Consider the following 21,648-nt stretch of genomic DNA (forward strand, 5'->3'; position numbering starts at 1 on the left):
GCCCTGTGAATCATGTCTTCATAAAAATAGTCACTTATTATGTATCCATTTTATAAGTTTAACATTTCGTGTATTGGATTTACTTACAGTGAGGTACATCAAAACCTTATAGACACTGTCTATGGGGTATCTGAGTTGTCTTAAAGGGGACCTTTAGGTGCAGCATTTAGTTGCTCACAAGGAATAATCTAGTTGTTGGTGGGGCTGATCATAACCTCACTAACAACTACTGAGAATTCTATAAGGTAAGTTCTCTACAAATATTGTTTATTGAATATAATCATAATAGAGATAGGAATGTAGATAATCAAAAGCAATCATATAGAGTAGGTATTATTATGGCAGCCTACTTTACATATGAGTAAACTGAGATTTAGGAAGATTAGGACATCACACAACTAATAAGTAACAAGGTCAGAACTGAGCTCACATGTGGATGGTTCCAAAGCCCATGCTTTTACCGCACATTATCATTTCCTGATTTATTAAGTGCTCCCATACGTGACATTATGCTAGGCTCTCTTCACCAGCAGCCTGCACCCTTCCTTGTTGGTTCCTTTAAGTTTTTCTTCTTCCCTTCCTTCCTTCCTTCCTTCCTTCCTTCCTTCCTTCCTTCCCTCCTTCCTTTCTTCCTCCCTCCCTCCCTCTCTCTCTCTCTTTCTCTTTCTTTCTTTCTTTCTTTCTTTCTTTCTTTCTTTCTTTCTTTCTTCTTTCTTTTTAGGAAGAGAGAGAGAATGTGAGTGGGGGCGAGGGGCAGGAAAAAAAAAGAGAGAGAGAGGGAGAGAGAGAGAGATTCCGTGCTCTGTGAGGAGCCCAATGCAAGGTTCAATCCCATGACCCTGGGATCATGACCTCAGCCGAAATCAAGTGTTGGTTGCTCAACCTACTGAGCTACCCAGGTACCTCTGTCTTTAATATATTTTTTTAAATGTTTTATTTAGTTTTGAGAGACAGAGAGGCAGAATGTGAGTGGGGGAGGGGAAGAGAGAGAGGGAGACACAGAATCCAAAGCAGGCTCCAGGCTCCGAGCTATCAGCACAGAGCCCGACGTGGGACTTGAACTCACGAACCACGAGATCATGACCTGAGCTGAAGTCGGACTCTTAACCGACTGAGCCACCCAGGCACCCCTTTAATATTTTTTAATTAAAAACGTTTAAACTTTTTATTTTAAATTAATTTTAAGCTTAAAAGTGTTGCACAAACAGTACAAAAAATTTCCTGTATATCCAGAGTCCTCAAATGTGAAAACTTACATAACCACAGCACAATGACCCAAATCAGGACATTAACATTGATACAATTCTATTACATAATCCATAGACCTTACGTGAATTTCACCAGTTTCTCCATAAATGTCCAGGATCTAACCCAGGCTGACATGCTGTATTCAGTTGTCCTGTCTCCTCGGTCTCCTTCGCGGCCCGCCCTGTACTCATAAGACCCTGAGAGGAACATCTCTTCCCATTTGGCATCCTGGCCACTTTGCTTGATTCATCCCTTCAATCTAGAACAATTCCTTAGTCTTTTTTCATCTTTCATAACCTCAACACTTTAAAATAAAGTACTAGTCAGTTATTTTTGCAGAATGTCCCTCATTTGGGTTTGTCTGATGTTTCTTCATAAGTAAATTGGGGTTGTGCATTTTTGGTAAGAATACGATGGAAGTTATATTGTGTTCTTCTCTGTGGGTCAGACCAAGAGGCACATGATTTGTCACATGACTGGTGGTATTAACTGTGATCATTTGGTTAAGGTGGTATCTGCTAGATTTCCCTACTATGAAGTAACTATTTTCCTCTTTAATTAGTAAGTATTTTCTAGGGGACTACTTTGCAACTATGTAAATATCCTGTTTCTAATAATACTTTCGCCATGAATTTTTACCACTCATCGATAATTCCTGCCGAAAACTGTCATTACTATAGTATTTTAAAATGGTGGCATTCTTTTTCCATCATTACTTATACATGTATTAGTTAGACTTTCATTGTAAAGAATAGCTTTCTCTTCTTCCCTGTTTACCCAATTATTTATTTATATAGGCATGGACTCATGGATATCTACTGTATTCTGTGGGGTGTATTCACATCATTGGTTATTTTGTTTGTTCATATTGTCCCCTATTTGGCCAAAAGAGCCCCTTCAAGTTTGGCTGCGATCCTTTTGACATGTTTCCCATCATTTGTTTTAAAACACTTACTTTCTGGCACCCCAAGATGTTCTAGGCTCATCTTGTACATTCTCTGCTCTGCCATGGCATGACCAAGCCTTGGTTCCTTTTGTTGGAGAATGGTATTCAGAGACCCAGATCTGGGCACCAGGTGCACTCATTGCTTGGAATTTGTTACTGTGAAGTCAGGTTTATTGTTTGTGTTCTTTGCCAGTTATTAATATATTGTCCCTTACCTAAATTCACCCTTTGTTACCTACGCTGCAATGATGGAGCTGGAAATTAAGCATTTCTCCTTCACAGAGAGCATGATGTTATGATTTCCCAGGTAAGGGCACTGGAGGGACATTATAGGTGAAAGGTGCTTCTCCTCCCGGCTCTACTGTGCTGCTGTTTTGTTATCTCCTCACTCCTACCACATGGCTGCCAGCAGCATGTGGAAAAATCCAGTGCTGCTCTGCCCCAGCTACTTGTCCAGACCACATAGTCACTGGGTGAGCTCACAGCCTTGGCCCCAGTCCAGTGACCACCTCACTGTGGCGCTCCCAACATGGACATCACCCTGGGCCTCATGCTGTTCTTCTGGTGAGTAGGCTTCCAGTAGCCCAACACCTTCTGTGTGCCTGTCTGTTGTCCTGGCCACATCTACCCCAGGGGAGTGCTTTTGGCTTGTCGGCCCTGGCTGCAATTCCTTCCTGCCAGCTTCGGCCTGCCTGCACCCCAGAAGGGTATTTCCTGCTTGCTTGGTGACTGTGGAGCTGCTCTGGCCCAGGCAACCCACTAATTTTTAGCATTCACTGAATGTCTCCATCTACCACACCCTCTCCAGTGAGATCTGAATCTCATTCACCCTTGGGGAGAGGCCCCTTCCAAGTTTGTTCATTCCTCAGGCTGTCTCCGCCTTAGAGCATTCTTCAGAGTTCTCTTTACACCTTTACAGTTGGAGTTTATATTAAATTTCCCTGTTCAAATCACTGCATGATTTCTACTTCCTGATTTGACCCTGACTGATACACACTCCATATTGGATTCTCTTTCCCATCCTTGCTGATTTTATTTATCTACATATCCTGAGTAAGTGAATCACTACTCTGGTCGCCAAAAGTCCAAACTATATAAAAAGACTTACTAAGAAAAGCCACTCCCCTGTCCTTACCATCCATTCTATCCTGTTCTCATTCCCCCATCCTTTCCAACTCATTCCACCTACTCCTTGTTTCTATCTCACTAGTTCTTCTCTGCACTATTGAGAAGACACCTGCATAATTTCTTATTTCCTTGTCCACAAAGGGAAGCATCCTACTGATACTCTTATATTTTGCTTTTTTTTCACTTAACAATATATCCTAGTAAGCATACCACACTAGTTCATAGGAACCTTTTCATTCTTTTTATAGCTGCATAATACTCCATGGCCTGAGTGTACTATCGTCTATACAACTGTTGTCCAGAGGATGGGTACGTAAGCTCTTTCTGCAGAATGCTGCAGTGAATAATCTGTGCATATGTATTTTTGTATTTTTGGGGATGTATCTTCAGGGTAGATTCCTAGAAGTGGGATTGCTCAGTTGAAAAGTAAGTCCATGGATTGCTTTGTTAGTCATTGCCAAGTTCCCCTTTCAAAGGGCTGTGCCAATTTGTATTCCCACCAGCCATGCATGACGGTGCCTGTTTTCCCCAGCCTTGCCAACAGGATGTGTTGTCATACTTTAAAATTGTTGCTTATCTGATAGGTGAGAAATGGTGTAGTTCTAACTTGTGTTTCTTTAATTATGAGCTGTTTGAATATCTTTTCACATGTTTAAATGCCATCTATATGTGTTTAAGTGAATTTTCTGTTCCTGTCTTTTTCCCATTCTTCTGTTGATTTTGGTTATTTCCCTCCTTTCTGAGAATTCTTTAAATATTGAGGGTATAGCACTGTGTCTATGGTATAAGTTACACACATTTTTCTCAGTGTGTCGGTTGTCTTTTGACTTTGTATATATGGTGCTTTTGCCATGCAAATGTTTTTATATTTTTATGTAGTCACATGTATTGATCTATTCTTTCATTTTGTCTGGATTGTAAGTTGTGGTTAGAAAGACTTTCCTTGTACCAAGATCAAAGAGGAATTCACCCATGTTTTTTCCTCATATTTATACCATTTATTTATTCATTTATTAATGTTTTAGTTATTTATTTTGAAAGAGATTGAGAGTGTGAGCAGAGGAGAGACAGAGAGAGAGAGAGGGAGAGAGAGAGAGCCCAGACAGGCTCTGTGCTGTTGGTGCAGAGCCCAGTGTGGGGCTCCAGCTCATGAACCATGAGATCATGACCTGAGCTGAAATCAAGAGTCAGATGCTTAACCGACTGAGTCATCCAGGCGCCCTCTAGTATTTATATAATTTAAATGCTTACATTTGGATTCCTGATCCTTTTCAAGTTTTTTCTTATGTATGATGTGAGATACAGATTTTTATCTCTTTTCACTAAGTACCCAGTTTTCTCTCTCTTTGCTCCAGCAATTTGAGATGCCTCCTTCATCACACACTAAGCTTCCGTATGTACTTAGGTCTCTTTGGGGACTTTTTATTCTACCCTACTGGTCTGTTTGCCTAATCCTGTGCCAGTTCCAGACAGTTTTAGATAGACAGGCTGTAGAGCAGCATTTAGTCTGGTAGAGGTAGTTTCCCCCAGTCATGCTTCTTTTTTTTTTTTTAATGTTTTACTGTTTTTGAGAGAGTGCAAGCAGGACTCTCGCTCTCTCTCTCTCTCTCCTCTCTCTCTCTCCCTCTCTCTCTAGGGGCAGAGAGAGGGAGACAGAGGATCCGAAGTGGGCTCTGTACTGACAGGTTGACAGGCTGACAGCAGCAAGCCCGAGGTGGGGCTCGAACTCATGAACCCTGAGATCATGACCTGAGCTGAAGTCAGATGCTCATCTGACTGAGCCACCCACATGCCCCTACAGTTGTGCTTTTTAATTGATTTCTCCGCTCTTCTTGTATGTTTATTTTTCCATACTAACATTCATAACGACTAGTCCTTGACAGTTAATATGATTCGATTATGTGATCCTAACACATTGAGGAAGCAATTTAGAGGCTCAGAGGTACATCTGCATTAACAGTTAATAATTCAGCCAATGGGAGCCTTCGGCAGTGACCTGGGCCCTGGAAGAAGATTGAGTACTAGGTATTAGACCCTAGATGGGATGAGGAATGTCATAGATGTGGGAGACAAACCCTAGGTAAGACTCTATTCTGGAAGTCACAGTTGCCTAGAGCATCAGATATGAACTCTAGAAGCAGTGGTCAGGCCCAGAAGAGGTCAGGGAATCATGACTTTTTACAGTGGTGGCAAAGAGCTAGCAGGTTTGATATGGGAGCCTATAAGTTCTGAGTCTGCAGATGAATTGAACTTACATTATCCATTTGGTAGGAAAATTCTCAACTCTCTTATTCAAACAGTCAAAAATGTGGCTTTAAAGAGTTTTGTTTAAGTGTATTTATGCCTGACATATTTCAGAAGTAAACTTTGTTTTATTTTGTTCCGGGGAAATCTAAGTCCCTTCTTTCAGAGTTCGATAATTTGAAACTAAAAGTTTTAAATGAATTTTAAACAGCCACTTTCCCTCCCCTACCCACACATTTACGAAAATAAACAGGGCCACCCTACCAGCCGCTCTCTGATTTGCATAACAGCAAGAGCTGATGCAAATCCTCACACTTGGGGCTATTTCAGAGTTTGTGGAGATGGCAAAGGGTTCCTTTCCTTAAATAGTCTTGAGTGTGGTACCTTGGATTAATATGTGCAGAGCATCGACTTTGTCCAAAGCAAAAACTGTTTAATTACCTTGTTTCTTCTACTTATCCTAGCTTCCTATGGGCTGAGTAGTTATTTTTATTTTTTACAAGCTAGCAAATAAAAAGAAGAGATCGTTTATCCTGCCTTTGTACAAACGATTCCAAGCAACTAAGTAGTTGGTAAGGAAAGGTTTCTTTTTCTTTCTTCAAAACAATTTTTTTTGAATGGGGCATTTTTACCATCATTTTTCACTGTGTCATTAGTTGAGCCAGGATTTTCTCTTGTGGTTGTGTCCTCTCCCTAAGAAAAGAAAAGAAAAACAAAAACAAAAACACGTGAAGGCAACCTGGCCATACGCATACCTGACAACATCCCTCACAACCTTGTAACATGAAACCACTTAATCAAACTGCATGTTGGTGTGTTACCATATATGGGAGACAAAGAAGTAAAAAATACATAAGAAACTAAGCCACGTGGCATTCGGGGCTCAGTTCTTCAGGTATGAACCCAACTGAGTGGTGCCGGCAAGAATAAAATTGCTTCTGAAAAGAAAAGCCTTGGTGTCATGACTCTGAGCAAAAGTCCTGCTATGTTCTCACCTTTGTTTGATCCAGAACCCATGCTGAATTATGGTGCCTTTTGATTTTCTCAAAGCCTAGGACAGTGTTCAGTGCATAGTAGGTACTTAAAAACCTTGTGGTTGATCGTGGACTTTTAGAGATTCAAAGCATAACCCCCAAATCGTAACTTTCAAAGTTTCAGGCACTAGCAAGGATACTTTGGTAGATGAAGGGGGTTTTTTTTGGTTTTATCCCTTTATCCCAATCACTGAGCTTAGCAGACTGTCTTGTCTGACCCTGAGTAAGATTTCTCTGACTTCTTTGATTCTGTTTCTTCTCTTTTCTGTGCCTTTGGCTGACCCCAAATTTAGAAAACCTCATAACATAATTTGGCCCTCTAGATTTTCTCAAAAGTAAGTCTGTCCCTAAGGACCAAGCTGACTCTACAGCTAAAATTCCAGCAAAGTCTGACCTCAAAAACACTGAGTCTGTTTTTTCCTAATTGAGAATGTCATTCACATTTCTTCTGAGGATTCTTCCCAGCACAGGAGTATACTTCGAGGGGCAGCCAAATATAAATGACCAGTGAATATATGTAAACATGCCTGACTTCACAAATCATCAGAGAAGTGCTAATTAAAATTGAGAAGCCATTTTCTTCCCCCATCCGACTGATGACCACAATTCAGAAGATTGAAAACATCCAAAGGCGGCATGGATGTGGGAGGATCTACATTTTGATGAGAGTGAATATTGATGAACATCTTTGGATGTCCAAGTAAGAACGTTGGTCAAAATTTGACATGCACTTATTTACTTAGTTCACTTTTGGTAATGATTTTCTAACGATTTTTGAAATCTTTTCTTTCTTTCTGTATTGGTTGGGGTTCTCCAGAGAAACAGATCAATAAGAGATTGTACCTATATCTAGATATCTAGATCTATATGAGATTTATTACAGGAACCAACGGACCCATGGTGGCCAAGAAGTCCCACTTTCTGCCATCTGTAGGGTTGGGAGCCAGCAAAGCCAGTGGGTGATTCAGTCTGAGAGCGAAAGCCCCAAGGATCAGGGGGCCAGAGACGTAACTCCTGGTCAGTCTGAAGGCCCGAGAACCAGGAGATCTGATGTCCAAGGGCAGGAGAAGATAGATGACCCAGCTCAAGCAAAACCAGCAAATTTTTCCTTCCTCCTCCTTTTTGTTCTATACAGGCCCCCAGCAGACTGGGTGATGCCCACCCACACTGGTAAGGGTGGATCTTCCTGTCTACGTATTCAAATGCTAATCTTTCCCGGAAACACTCTCACGGACACACCTAGAAATAATGTTTTACCAGCCATCTGGGCATCTCTTAGCCCAGTCACATTGGCACATAAAATTAACCATCACACTTGCTTCCTTTTTTCTTTTTGTTTTTTTAAATTTTTTAAAAATGTCTATTTATTATTGAGAGACAGAGAGAGACAGAGCATGAGCAGGGGAGGGGTAGAGAGAGTGGGAGAGATGGAATCTGAAGTAGGCTCCAGGCTCTGAGCTGTCAGCACAGAACCTGACGTGGGGCTCGAACCCACAAACCGCGAGATCATGACCCGAGCTGAAGTCGGATGCTTAACCGACTGAGCCACCAAGGCACCCCTTTTAAAAAAAAAATTTTTTTTAACGTCTATTTATTATTGAGAGACAGAGAGAGACAGAACATGAGCATGGGAGGGGCAAAGAGAGAGCTTCCTTTTTTGTTTTTATCTTTAGAAATCTTGCTAGTTGGAATTTGTTTCCTTAGGAGAGCATTCTTGTGATGTATGCTCTTCACCTGCTTTCCCTGTGTCCTTTTTATGCTTACTGGCCTAGAGAGAGAGAAGCATCTACAAACTGGTTATTTTTTATTTCAGGGACTTGGCTGAAAGCCACCCTCCTTCTTGGAGCCTGAAAATAAATAAGATATATTTCCAAGGAAAGGAATTAGCAGTTAGAGGGAGACCCCCTTCTCCCCCCTCCCCCCCCCCGCCCCCCCAGGGCTGGAATGTCATTCTAGGAGATGGAATCAGGTTCTTCTCAGACATTCTCCCCTTTATCCATGGCCTGTCGGACTCCTGGATCTTCAGTCTCTAACTGGACACAGGGCTGTCACTAGCCCACCCGGGGCCCTGTGTGAATTCCAAGAAGGCATCACTTTGGATGAGAGTAACCCCATTGGCCAGTACTTGGTGAGCAGATGTTGTCTTTGTGTGATTTTGGAAAAGAGTTGATCTCTGTTTGTGGAATAGAGTGAGAACTTGATTCCAGCTCCCTCCAGTCACCCCCTGGGCCAGGCATCCTTTCGCAGGGCACTGCCCACACAAGCTTACCCGAAGCCCTGTCGAGGATGCCGGATTTGTCTTTCGGGTCTGTCACTTGGCAAATTGGCATTTTGCCTGAGCCCTAGGGTATGGCCCTCAGCCTCCTTTGCCACCTCAGTCTGGGCTTTAGAGCTGTTTGGCAGGGGCTTGTGTAGTTTTGTTTGAAGCCTGGTCATTTCTCTGTTTCAGTGAGTTTTAAGAGAGGAGGTAAAATGAAATCCCTCCTTCCTCCACCATGTTTAACTGGAAGTTTAATTTCGGAAGCATAACATCATGACTTACTTGAAATTGTCTTTCATTGTACACTTCCTTGCGGTGATCACTCGCTCACTCACTCACTCACGCATGATTGGCTTCCGTTAGTCATAATAATCTCCACCGAGAGAGCAGGTTCTGAGATTGCTGCAGTGACACAATACTGTTCAAAAACACTTTTCCCTTGACTTTTGTGCCTCACAGTGTTTCCCAGTCGCCTTCAGTTCCTGTACTGGTTTTGTTTTTTTTTTTTTTTTCAATTTTCTCAAGAACACAGCTGCTGGAAAAGCAAACTAAAGGGGTCAACACTTAGATCATGGAATAATTCACCCATTTCCAGTAAACAGCACCAAACCATGCATTACTTGTTCAGAATTCCAGTTGACTGGGATGAGCATTTTAGCTAAACTCTCGGCTGGTGGCAGGATTGGTGGAAGGGTTTCAGTTAGGTTGTGGCTGCTTGTGTGTCCATCTCGGCGAGAGGCAGGGGGAAAGAAGACACTAGTCCCTAACGAAAGGCCAATTCTGTTGAAGGCTTTTTTTTTTCCTGCTTGTTTTACATTTTTCTTTTACTAGATTGTTCACTCTGATAGGAAAAAGACCAGTTTACATTTGGCTAGATAAGTAAAGAGTTGAATGCGGAAATCCAAATTAGTTCGTGCCATATTTTTTCTATTTTATTCTGATATCTTACAGATTGCCATCTTGGGCAACTGGTTTTGTTTGGAGACAGCCATAGTGAAGAGAGCTCTTCAACACCATTCTTCCCTGGAGGCTGTCTTCCACCTTAGAACAATTGCTGATGCGTTCTTGTTGCAAGCCAGACTCCTCTTGGGCACAGAAGCTTTTCCTACACACTTAGATTTTGTGACCCAGACACCAGGGTTTGAACAACAGCCCTGCTTGTAAATAGCTTCAAACAAACAAACAAACAAACAAACAAACAAACAAACAAAAGTACCTCAGTCTCCCCAGGGTTACATTGAGCCACTTTTTGCTGTTTTGTAACTTTGGTGGAGAGCAACGATTTCCTCAGGAGAAAGTGTTTTCTTTTAAAGAGGCTTTATTTTAAAAATAATATTCTTTTGGTGTCCAAGTTACATTTTATGAGGAGAAACCATAAAAAACATATTCATTTGTGAGGAGGAGTGGGTAAAGGGAGCCTGAGAGCGATGCATGCTTTAACAAAACAGCTGTGACAATGCTTTAGCCCAACCGTATGGTCCCGGACATTGGGAAAAGAAAAAAAAAAAAAATCTCAGTGCCAAACAAAGCACTCTTCAGGGTGAAGGGGTTGAGAATGGTGTGTACGGAAGGTATGTGGTTTAAATGGAAACCGTGCAAGGATCAGCCTGCCCATCAGGGTTTTGCTGAATGCCACCGATAGAGCCAGAGCTGTGATGAGCATTGCCTCGAACATGCTCACGGTCCAGGTCGTTTGTAAATTTCAGTGAAGTGTAATTGAAGCTGTTTTCTCAAGTTATCGACATTCCTTACTGTAAAAATAGAGGAGTCAGCACACAATCTCCTTGGCCAGCTGGGGCTGGATATTCAGGGGAGGCTAAGGAGAAGAGAATCAAGCATCAGGAGCACCCAGCCACACGAAACCTCTGGGGATTTTACACAGCTGAGGAGCTTTGTGTGTTCACACCCTTTAAACAATATGGTCTTAACAGTTCTTGCCACATTAAATAAGAGCCTTGCCCGTCTTGCTAAGATGGGTCACACTTTGCTGTTTCCTCAAAGCATGATGAACAAAATAAAACCTTTCTTGATGTTTCAATCAGGGATAACTTTAAAAGCATTAATGGCTGCACTGAGCCGTTGGCACAATTTGTACCAGGGCCCCAGGAGGTTTGGGAGAGAGCCCAGAGATCATCCTTCTGAATAGTGTGTCTGCTTTCTTGGTGGTGTTTCAGGCTTTGCTCTCCGGGGCACCTTAGAACTACCAGGGTCTGGCCTGTGGCTCCTGGCCCATCGAAGCTTCTTTTCTCTTTATCTGCTTGCTGTTCCCAGTCTTCTGGGAGCTTGAAAAACCTTCAGACAAGCTTGTTAAAGTTATTAAACTGGAGTCCAATTCACCAACAATGGCCCATGGGGACTCACCAACATCTTTACTGTAGGCCACAAGGGGCGCTGTTTTTGCCTTAGAGATGCCCTTTTGCTGACTTCCTGATCTTGAGCTGTTTAGTGTAGATGAGGGTTTTGTGTAATTTAAGATAGATTAGGAATCATCATAATTTGAAGGAATGAGATGAATATGGCAAAGGCAATATTGTATTTGGAGTTTGTGTTCTACTCTGACTGCTAAGGGGGCATCCCTATCCTGCTTTAATGCCAAGTGGCTGAGCATTAGGACAGCTATCGCCGAGCCTGGACACTTGGGGGACTGTATAACACAGCCAGTTTGGGTAGCTTTGGGGGAATTTGGCAGAAGAAAACGTGACTTCCTATTCTGGTTCTGTTGCTACCTCGGAAAATTAACTATTCACCCTGGATGTATTTCCTTAACTGTAAATTGAAAGATTTAAAACAGAAAGTAAGATTCTTCTAGCTTAACATTTTTAGGTGTGTGTGTGTGTGTGTGTGTGTGTGTGTGTGTGTGTGTGTGTGTGTGTATTTCTCTTTAAAGTCCTTTAAGATGCAGGACTCATGACAGATAGCCAAATAGCAAATACCAGATCGAATGCTATCCTGAGATCAGGTATCAGGATAAGGTGACAGAGCAAACTACCTGGCCCTCTCTCCTCAACCCTGACTTGATGGAACAAGGCAGACAAGATTAGAGATGGAACCAACTTTTCTGCATAGTAACCTTTTAACCAGCATCTGTTAATCAATAGAGCATGAGGTGGTGTCTCTCCTGGGGCCCAGGACCCATCAAAATTGAATAATACGAACAGCTATGACACAGTCCTGGCCAGTTGGGCTCTGGTTGGTGTTTGCTGTGCTGTCTGAATTTTATAATCCTCTTGATCCAAAAAGGTTAAATCTCATTCTGTATGTTCCATGATGATCTATGTTTAATATTTTTTCTGCCCCTTTAGATCTTGCCATCTGCATGCCGCTGTGTGAAGGAATATCTCCTTCCTAAAATCTTGAGCAACTTTTGCTCCTAACCAAACTGCAAACTTCGTGAGTTTTAAAAGTCAGGAGGAGGACAGGGAGGCACGCTTTACTTTCAACATGTTGTCAGAGATGAGCGAGGTACAGTCTGGAGACAAAAATCCTGGTCCTGAAATGATGACTGATAACCCGTGATTCTGTCACAGTGATGAGAGCAGGCAGATTGGTTCTTCCCAAGGGTCCTGGGGGCCTCCTGACAATGGGGGCTGGTCTGGAGTGAGACCTAAGGTTTCCTTGTCTCCCTTTCAGGCTGTGTTCGCGGCATGCTCACCAGACAAGGATTAGAAGAGCGACTGACAACACTGTATGCAATACATGGAATTCATTGTATTTTAAAGTTGGATATCATTCAGGACCACACGCATGTTTAGGAAACGGAGTATACATATGTTATTTGAATACTCATGGTTCAATGTGTATAGTTGTGAAAGTTCCTCTCTGTAAGGACAGGAGTCTCCTACAAGATCCAAAAAAATCCTGTGTGGATCTGCCCATCCTAGAGATCGCAGGTACACATGTGATCCCCAGTTAGGCAACCATTCACGCATGTCCCAGGTACACGGACAGCTTCTGGGATTGCCTGCTAAGACCTAATTTGTACACTATGTTTACATGTTTAATTATAAGCCTATTCTACCTAAATCCCACCCCCCTTGCTTTCCTATTACATATAACAGTAAAGCCACATTCCTTGCTATGAATTACTGTGATCTGGCCCCTGCCACATCTCCTATCTCCTCTCCTCTCCTTCTCCTTCCCTATCACTCTCCTCCACTGGCCACCCTGGCCTTCCTTCTGTTCCTGGCACACACCAACCTCCTTTCCTCATGGCCTTTGCGCTTTCTGTTCCCTCTGCCTGGAACGCACATCTTACTCTTCAAGGTCGGCTGCTTTTCACTCATGTCTCTGCACAAATGTCATAACTGTGGAGGGGCCTTTACTAACTGCCCTATCGAATACTACCCCGTACCCATCACTTCATCACACGAATGATTGATTTTTCTTGAGACATGTATCACTCTGAGGACTGACCTCTGTTGATTGACTTGATAGCTGCCCATCTGCCAGAGTGTGAGCAGAGCGTGAGCAGAGTGTGAGTGGAGAGTGTGAGTTCCATGGCGGCAGGAACAATGCTGGTGTTGTTCCAGGCCCTAGGCCAGCTCCTGGAAGAGGCACGGAGGAGTGGCTGGACACACACTGTGGACTCAGTGACCATACACGTGCTAGCTGCGAAGTGAGCTTTATGTCTTGAGGGTCAGAACAACAAACTAAACTACGACAAATGAGAAAAATTCTTCTGAACAGTTGTCCCTACCGTGTTGTAAATCTGCGTTTCCTGGTAGATTCATATCACTTTGCTTTTGGAGACAGGAAAAAGTAATTCTATTATCCTGTAGACATTCCCGCATCCATGGCTTCCATCCTGTCCCTTTGGAGCTCCCTTTCTGCTTGCCAGCCTCCCCGGCTCCTCTCATGCCGGATCCAGAGTGCCCCCCAGAAGGTGCTGGATCCAGAGCGCCCCCCCTTCTCAGCAGCCTGGCCCTCCGCCTCCCTTCCCACTTCCGGATGGCATCTGTTGTGTCACATGGCATTGGCTTATACCCTTCCCTAGAAGAGTTACTTTATTCAGCCAGGTGTGCAGCGGTGGGGAGGGGACAGGCAAGAGAACTTTGCAATCGGATTTTCAGGTATTTGAAAGGAAAGCTTTGTGCTCTTTTTTTTTCCAGAAGTTTTCTTACTCTGATGGAAGAGGCCATCTGGGTCTTCTGTTAACTGGGTCTGCTGTCATCTTGAGAAAGGTAGCTTGTTGCCTGAGAGAAACAACAAAGTCATGTTTGTCTACTGCCTAAAATTTAAAACACCCCATGAGTGCATTCGTCAGTGGTCTCATCCTTTCCAGTAATAAAAACGTGCAATTCCATGGTCCTTGACAGTGGAATATCATGCAGGACTCTGAGTCCTGTGAATCACAGGGTTGAAGGACTTTGGAGGTCTTCTCTGCCAGCCTCCCACCCAGGAGAGACCCTGAGTGAAGCCACTCAGCTAGTGTGACACAATCAGAGGATCTCAGGGTTAGTCATCTCATCCTGTCCCCTGTCTCTGGGCAGCAACACAGCTAACCCACTGTAGTCAAGTAGAGAACTTTTACAAGATACACACACTCTCTCCGGTGTTTCCCAAGGCAGAACCCGTGGTGTGGTGACTGTGGTATGAAGTGACAACACAGGAAGTCGGTTGTGGGGCCAGACCAACGGGGGATGCTCAGTTCTCTCTCCCAGGCTCAGAGACCAACCCACATTCCTGCTGTTTCCATGGAACTGAAATGTTTGTGTGGGTTTAGTAATCTTCAGGAGAAGCTGGTCATGAGGTGACGTCCTCCTTCTCTAGTGCCAGGAGGATGAATCTGGTGACTTTATACAGCAGGCTTTTCCCCCACATCCTCAACCGAATTTCTGAACCTTAGGTTTTCTAACTCAACCAGACTCAAACTGAGGTGTTGTATCTAATTAAATGATAAGACAAGGGTACATATTTCACTGTGTTCACACTTGTGGGATTTTGAACTACAAGAGGGAGAGAAAGATAAAGAGCAGAGGCTAGTGAACCCCTATAAATCATTTTTATTTCTCAGCACCCCTATTTCTGCAACCCAAGCGTCTCTCATTCTACCATTTTCTCCTCACTGAGACCTCACAGCTCAAGGAGAGAACAGACAAGGAAAAGAATCAATGGGCATGATCAAAGGAAAACATTCACTGGGAGAGGGAGATAGATGGGTTCACACCTCCTGTCTTTGTCCCCATGGGGCTTCACTGCTTCAGTCTGCTGGGAATACAGTGATTTCAGGCCAGCAGCACACACCCAGGCTGAGAAAAACCCTCACCTGGGATTGAAGGGTCTATGCACTCACGTGTGTGTGTGTGTGTGTGTGTGTGTGTGTGTGTGTGCACGCGTGTGTGCTCAGAGTGGAGGCCCATGGGATGGGGAGAATAAGAACAAGACTTAAAATTCTACCTGTAAAGAGGATGCTTTAATTCAAGAGGGTCCCCACCAAGAAACTCTAGTACAAAACTAGAGACAAAATGCATGATTTTTTCAAACGGTGTTGCCAAGAAACATGTTGAATACTTGTGCTTTTCATTCAAACTTAGAGTTAAGTCACATTTAACGTGCTCATCAAGACTGCTAAATAAAGATTGCAGCCAGACTAGAATTATCTAGAGCTCTGCAAGAAATCTGCCATGTGCTGTCTGTCACTGGTTCTGCTGATGTCACCGTGTCCTGAGTGTTCTTCTGAACTTGTTATAGCCCCTGTTTACACTGCCTCTCCACCCCTCCACCCTCAGTCGTTTTATTTGACTGATTTCTCATGTGTCTCTTTCAAACAAAAAAGAGGGAGGTATCACTAGTGCCCTCTGATGGAGTGTCACAGAACCATGGCTGTGACATCTAAATAGTAGCACTCAGTGACAGAGCCAGAGTTGTTCTTGCTTTGGTAAATGACAGTTTAGGAGGGGCACAGAAAGGACTTTCTCTCAACCGCCAGCTGTTTCAAAGCATTTTCAGTCAGGTTACCCAGAATTGTTAACATTTTATAGCACATTAGAAAAGTGATTTCCAGGTCACTTTCTAAAGACTGAATTTTGTCACCAGCTCACCTGTTGACCTGGGAGAATAGAACCCTCTCTATTTTCACATTTAAGAAGAGAGGTAAATGGAATCAACCTTGAATGTGCTTTCAAAAAGACATGGTTTTTAGAGTCATTGTGAACAATTTAGAAATGAACACAATGACTTTTTCTGTCCCTCATAATAAGGGAATTGGGTTTTTGGAACCAAGATAAGGACTTCTAGAAAAATCATGAGCTCTGTGGCTCTGGATACCTCCCAGTTGACTTAACAGATGGTTCAGGTCTGGGGTGGGATCATGGCTAAGCCTGGCTTAAACAAATATGGTGGTGGTGGGTGCAGAATTCAAGAGGTGGTTAGGAGGGCAGCCTCTGAAACGGAACAGGTAAAGTTCCAATTCCAGCTGCACCACTTGTATGTGTGAACTCGGTCAACTAATTTAACATCATTCTGGATCAGAATGATAAGTAAAGCCATGATGTTATATTATGTTCACCATATTTACAACAAACTGGGTCCATTTTTGAGTTCTTGGATTGCACTTAACTATTTTTCAAAGCTTGGGGGAAGTTCTTACTGAAAATGCCCTAGAAATTCTAGGATTACTTTACAGAAATTTCTTCCCAAACCACACCTGAAGAACCAGTTCTATAAACTGTTAGATAGAAGATAAATAAGGGGTGTGGATCTAATATATAACACCATGACTATAATTGATAACACTGTATTATGTAATTGAAATTTGCTGGGAGTAGAACTAAAACATTCTCACCAAAAAAAAAAAAAAAAAAAAAAAAAAAAGGAGAAAAAAAAGGTAAATATGTGAGGTGATGGCTGTGTTAATCAATTCATTGGAGGAGACCGTTTCACAATATATATGTACGTCAAATCATCACGCCCTGCACTCTAATAATCTTACAATTTCGTTTGTCAATTATATCTCTGTAAGGCGGGGGGGGCGGGGGGGTAGAATAAATGGTTCTACCTCATCTGAAATGAGGAAAGATCTTTTTTGGCCAAGAGGAGAAAATTTCTTTTCCTCATCTCTCTCCCTGTCAATGCAACCCCAAATCAAAATTATTTAAATTCCCAAATTTTCTTAACAGTGATCTCCTAATGCTTATTCACCCATGACCGAGCTCCTTTCTCCTCAATTCCTTAAAAAACCAGAAATTAAGTGAGGAGCAAAGTATCTGCCTGTTAGCTGTCTCTGAGTCCAAGATGAATAGAGGGATAGAAATTTCAATGAGGCTTTCTGCTCCATGGGGCAAAGGGGGGTATGTCTCAGCAGCAGCAGTGTGTAGAAAGGAGGTCTCGAGACTAGAAAAGCCAGAGGCTGCTCCTTACAAGTTTTGTATGACCCTGGGATCAGAGGAGTAGCCTCTGGGGCCAGGGTCTGTGGCCGCATCACCATACAGGCTCCCTGACATGGGCCTGGCCCAGGGACCTTGGCCTCTGCTGTAATGGCCCTTCCTCCAAGTCCTCCTCCTCCCTCTTCCCCTGCTCACCTGGGCTGCCTTGCATTTCCCCAGCATGTCTCCTTCTGCTCACTGGGGACCATTCTCTCTGCCCTTAATGGTTTGGCAACAAGAGCAACCCCAGGCCTGGTGGTGGGGGTGAATTCAGGACAGGCTTTGCACCATTTCTGAATTTCCTAGGTTTTGTCAATGGAAGCCAGACTCTTAATGCTATTTTAATGCAGTTGTTTTGTGTGTGAATAATATGCTCTTTTTGCCAAACCTCAAGGCCTGGAACTAAGATCTCATAAAAATGCCTAGAGTCCAAAGCTAATAGCTGTTATGGGGTAAGGCCTGAAAAGCTTCAGATTGCTATTATTCTTACCTGGGCAGCGGGTGGCATGGAGCTACCGAGGGGTAGCTGAGGCTCCAGATGCTGGAGGATTGGGAACAGATGTGTCCCATCGGGCCGCTCCAATTGCCCCACCATGTGGAGGTCTCTGGTGGAGATTTTCTTAGTTCATTCTCTCTGCAGTGCCTGGTCACAGCTTCCCCTTTGGGATCCTTAACTCAATGAAGGGCTTCACTTCCCACCCCTCACCTCCACCACCTGCCATTTTCACCATATACACCTGATCATCGCCAACATTCGTTCAACAAGAACTTTCTACTAAATCGAAGTATAGTTGCAATGGTACATTTAGGTGCACAATATAGCGATTAGACAGTATTACTCATTATACAGTGCTCACCACCACAAGTATCGTCAGATCTGTCACCACACAAAATTATTGCAATATTGACTATCTTCTATACTGTACTTTTCATCCCCGTGACGGAGTTATTTTTATAATTGGGAGTTTGTACCTCCTTATTCCCTTCACTTATTTTGCCCAGCTGCCCTCTGGCAACCACTGCTTTGTTCTCTGTATTAGTGAGTCTGTTTTGTTTGTTCTGTTATTCTGTTTTCAGATTCCTCATATAAGTGAAATCATACAGTGGTGGTTTTTTTTTTTTTTTAATGTCTGATTTATTTCACTTATCATAATACCCTCTAGGTCCATCCATGTTGTTGTGAAAGGGAAGATTTTATTCTTTTTTTTTTTTTTTTTTTTGGCTGAGTAATATTCCATGATATTCGTCTACCACATCTTCTTTATCCATTCATTTATTGATGGACACTTACGTTGCTTCCATATCCTGGCCATTGTAAATAATGCTGCAATAAATGTAGGGGTGTATATGTCTCATAAGGGTGCATATATCTCATTTAACACAAATTTACTGAGGGACTATTATATGTCAGGCACTTTACTGAATGTGATGATAACATGGAAGCCTGCTTGTAAGAGAGATTAGAAAGTCATGAGTAAGAGCGTGGACTCTGAAGCCAGGGGTTACATGATGGCTCTCCCACCCATTAGCTATTAGCTTGGGGACCTTGGGCAAGACCTTCTTGTCTCCCTATGTACAACAGGGATAATAATGACACTTGCTTCACAGTTATTATTTTTTTTATTAAAAAAAATCTTTTTAACGTTTATTTATTTTAGAGACAGAGAGAGCACAAGCAGGATCGGGGCAGAGAGAAAGAGACAGAATCTGAAACAGGCTCCAGGCTCCGCGCTGTCAGCACAGAGCCTGACATGGGGCTCGAACCCACGGACCATGAGATCATGACCTGAGCTGAAGTCAGACACTCAACCGACTGAGCCACCCAGGTGCCCCCACAGTTATTTGTTGATACATAAATGGGTTGATATGTCTAATTCAGTTCCTGGCACGTGGTAAATACCATGTAATCGTGTAAGTTGTTTGAGAAGATGGACATTTAGCATTCACACGAACATGGGAAGTGACCCCTGGGAGAAGGCAGGGGCCTGCGAGGTCTGTAAAGCCTGGCTGGGATGTGAAGGATGAGCAAGCATCATGACCCAGGGCCTCCATCTCTTGCCACTCTCATGGTCACCTCTCATCTGGACCACAGAGATGTCCCTGTAAGTGGTCTTCCTCCCTGTACCCCTCCTTTTCAGACTGCAGCCAACGGGGTTTTTCTAAATCTTAGAGTGTGATTGTGTCCTTTCCTCTATGGCATTCTTCAGTGGCTCCCAAGTACCCTCAGGTTTCTGTCCAGACTCCTCAGCAGCCTTGCAAGGCCCTGCATCATTCCCCTGCCAGCGTCATCTCTGCCTTCACTCACTTTCCTCCTCTGCATAACACTCAGGATGTACCCTCACACGCCATCCTTGAACCCCGAGGAAATTCTCTTAGTTCTCCCTGCTGGCCACGGTCTTTCTCCCCTCTGGGACTTTCCTCTTTTTGTCCTCTCCACCTGGAATATCCACAGGCTCCACTCCACCTTTTCCCTGGCCGGCTCCTGTTGTCCTTCAGGCTTCCGCCTCTACCTTGCTTCCGTGGCGCAGCGTCCCTGGGTCCCGTGGCTGGGTTTAGCGCTCCTCTGTGTTCTCCCACAGTCCCTCCTGGGGCCCTATTGCAGCATCGTTTACTGATTGCGTAGTTTTCCTTCTTACTCTTTGTAATCTCGACCAAGCTCTGGGAGGGTAGAAACTGCCTTTCGTGTTCAAGAGTGTGTCCCCAGAATTCATCACAAGGCTTGGCATGTGGTAAGCTCACAACACCTACTACGGGTTGAACTATGTCTCCCCTTAAATTCATTTGTTGAAGACTTAATCTGCAGTACCTCAGAATCTGACCTTATTTGGACATAGGGTTGTTGTAGATGTAATTAGTTAAGTTGAAGGTGAGGTCATAGTGGAGCAGAGCGGGCCCCTACTCCAATATGGCAGATATCATTATAAAAAGAAGGCCATGTGAAGAGAAAGACATACGCAGAGGGAAGATAATGTGAGGATACACAGGAGAAGGCAGTTGTCTACGATCCAAGGACAGAGGCCTAGAACAGATTCTTCCCTCTTAGCCCTGGGCAGGAACCAGCCCCACCAACCCCCCACCTTGATCTCAGACTTCTAACCTCCATAACTGTGAGGTGAGTATTTCTTTTGTTTAAGCCATCCGGTGTGTGTTTTTTTTTTTTTTGTTATGGCAGCTCTAGAAAATGAATATAACATATTTTTTCATTTCCCAGACTGGGTTTCCAGCTCTTTTAAATGTGCTCCTATAAGTAAAGACTTCGCATGTACACAAATACACCCTAAACAGCTCCATATTCCACAAATAGATGGATCCATGAGAATGGCAGGCCCAGGTGGCTGTTAGTCATCACAGCAAGCAGCCAATTTTAGCTTCGAATGACCCCCTCTCCCTGGGTATTCCAAGAACTTCACCCAAGTGGGCAGGGGAGGTGCCCCTCTCAGCAAGCCCCCACAGCAGGGGGAATGTGAGATGATGGGCAAGCAGGTGTTTGTTTTTTCTCTCCCTGCCAGGAGAAGCAGCTGAGAAGGAACCAGGGGGTGGGAGTGGGGAGTGGGGCAGAGCAAAGCGCAGGGAAGAGAAACAAGAGCAGGAGTGTGGAGCCAGAGCCGAGTCCATTTTGGACTCCAGAACCACACCACAGGATGTCAGTGCAGCCTGGTCAGAAGCCAAGGTGTCAGGGAGGAATTTCCCCCCTTCTCAAAAAAAAAAAAAAAAAAGTCTTCATTTGATTGCAGCCTCTAATAAGCAATTCTTCCAAATTTCTTCTGACTTAAGAAGTTCAGAGTATGTTGAGCTAAAGAAACACTAGGATCATAATTACGGTTATTATAGGGAGTTGTTGTCTGCCCATCACCACAGCATCTGGCTGTAATCACATGCTTAATGGAATGCAAGATGACCCACTGCTCATAATGGGTACTTTCCAAGCCAGGCAGCCACCAAGTGCCCACCCTCCCACTTGGAGGCCCAACAGGACAGATGTTTGTGGAAAGAGAAGATGCTTGTGCCTGTCTGGAGGGCCAGTGACCTCAGGACAGTGCTCAGGGAGAATCAGTTCCATAACCAGGTCTTGGTGCTTGTATGATTCTGACCAGCCAGCAAGGGCAAGATCTCCCCCAACTCTGGGTAGGAGGGGAGGAGCTGGGAGGGGGGCACCCCAATGATCAATCACACTGAGCCTCACAGATGGTGAAGTGGAGAGGTGTGAGGATGGGCGTGGACCTATATTTGCTCCTGACAACCACAAGCTTCTGGCCCCATTCTTTAGCAACTGGGATGCTTCAACACACTGAGAATGCCAGTGGAAATCCCTCTCATCAAACAATTCCTCTGAAGGACAGTTGTCTTATCTTGTGCTGCCACGACAAAACACTAAAGGTTGGGTGGTGTAAACAACATTTATTTCTCACAGTTCTGGAAGTTGGA

The 21,648-nt window shown here is 43.8% G+C and overlaps 1 protein-coding gene across 1 annotated transcript in view; it reads right to left on the reverse strand.

Annotated features, from left to right (window-relative positions):
* Window positions 1-6,135: 6,135 nt before the first annotated feature.
* The window catches only part of AIG1 (androgen induced 1), a 313,679-nt gene continuing 298,166 nt past the window's right edge, over window positions 6,136-21,648 (reverse strand). Inside the window, exon 5 of the mRNA XM_019425103.2 lies at window positions 6,136-6,259. Within this exon, the coding sequence (XP_019280648.1) occupies window positions 6,208-6,259 (52 nt within the window). The 3' untranslated portion in view covers window positions 6,136-6,207. The remainder of the gene's footprint in view (window positions 6,260-21,648) is intronic.

The sequence above is a fragment of the Panthera pardus genome, unplaced genomic scaffold (assembly GCF_024362965.1).
Source record: "Panthera pardus isolate Hobbes unplaced genomic scaffold, ASM2436296v1 HiC_scaffold_17, whole genome shotgun sequence".
NCBI lineage: Eukaryota > Metazoa > Chordata > Mammalia > Carnivora > Felidae > Panthera > Panthera pardus.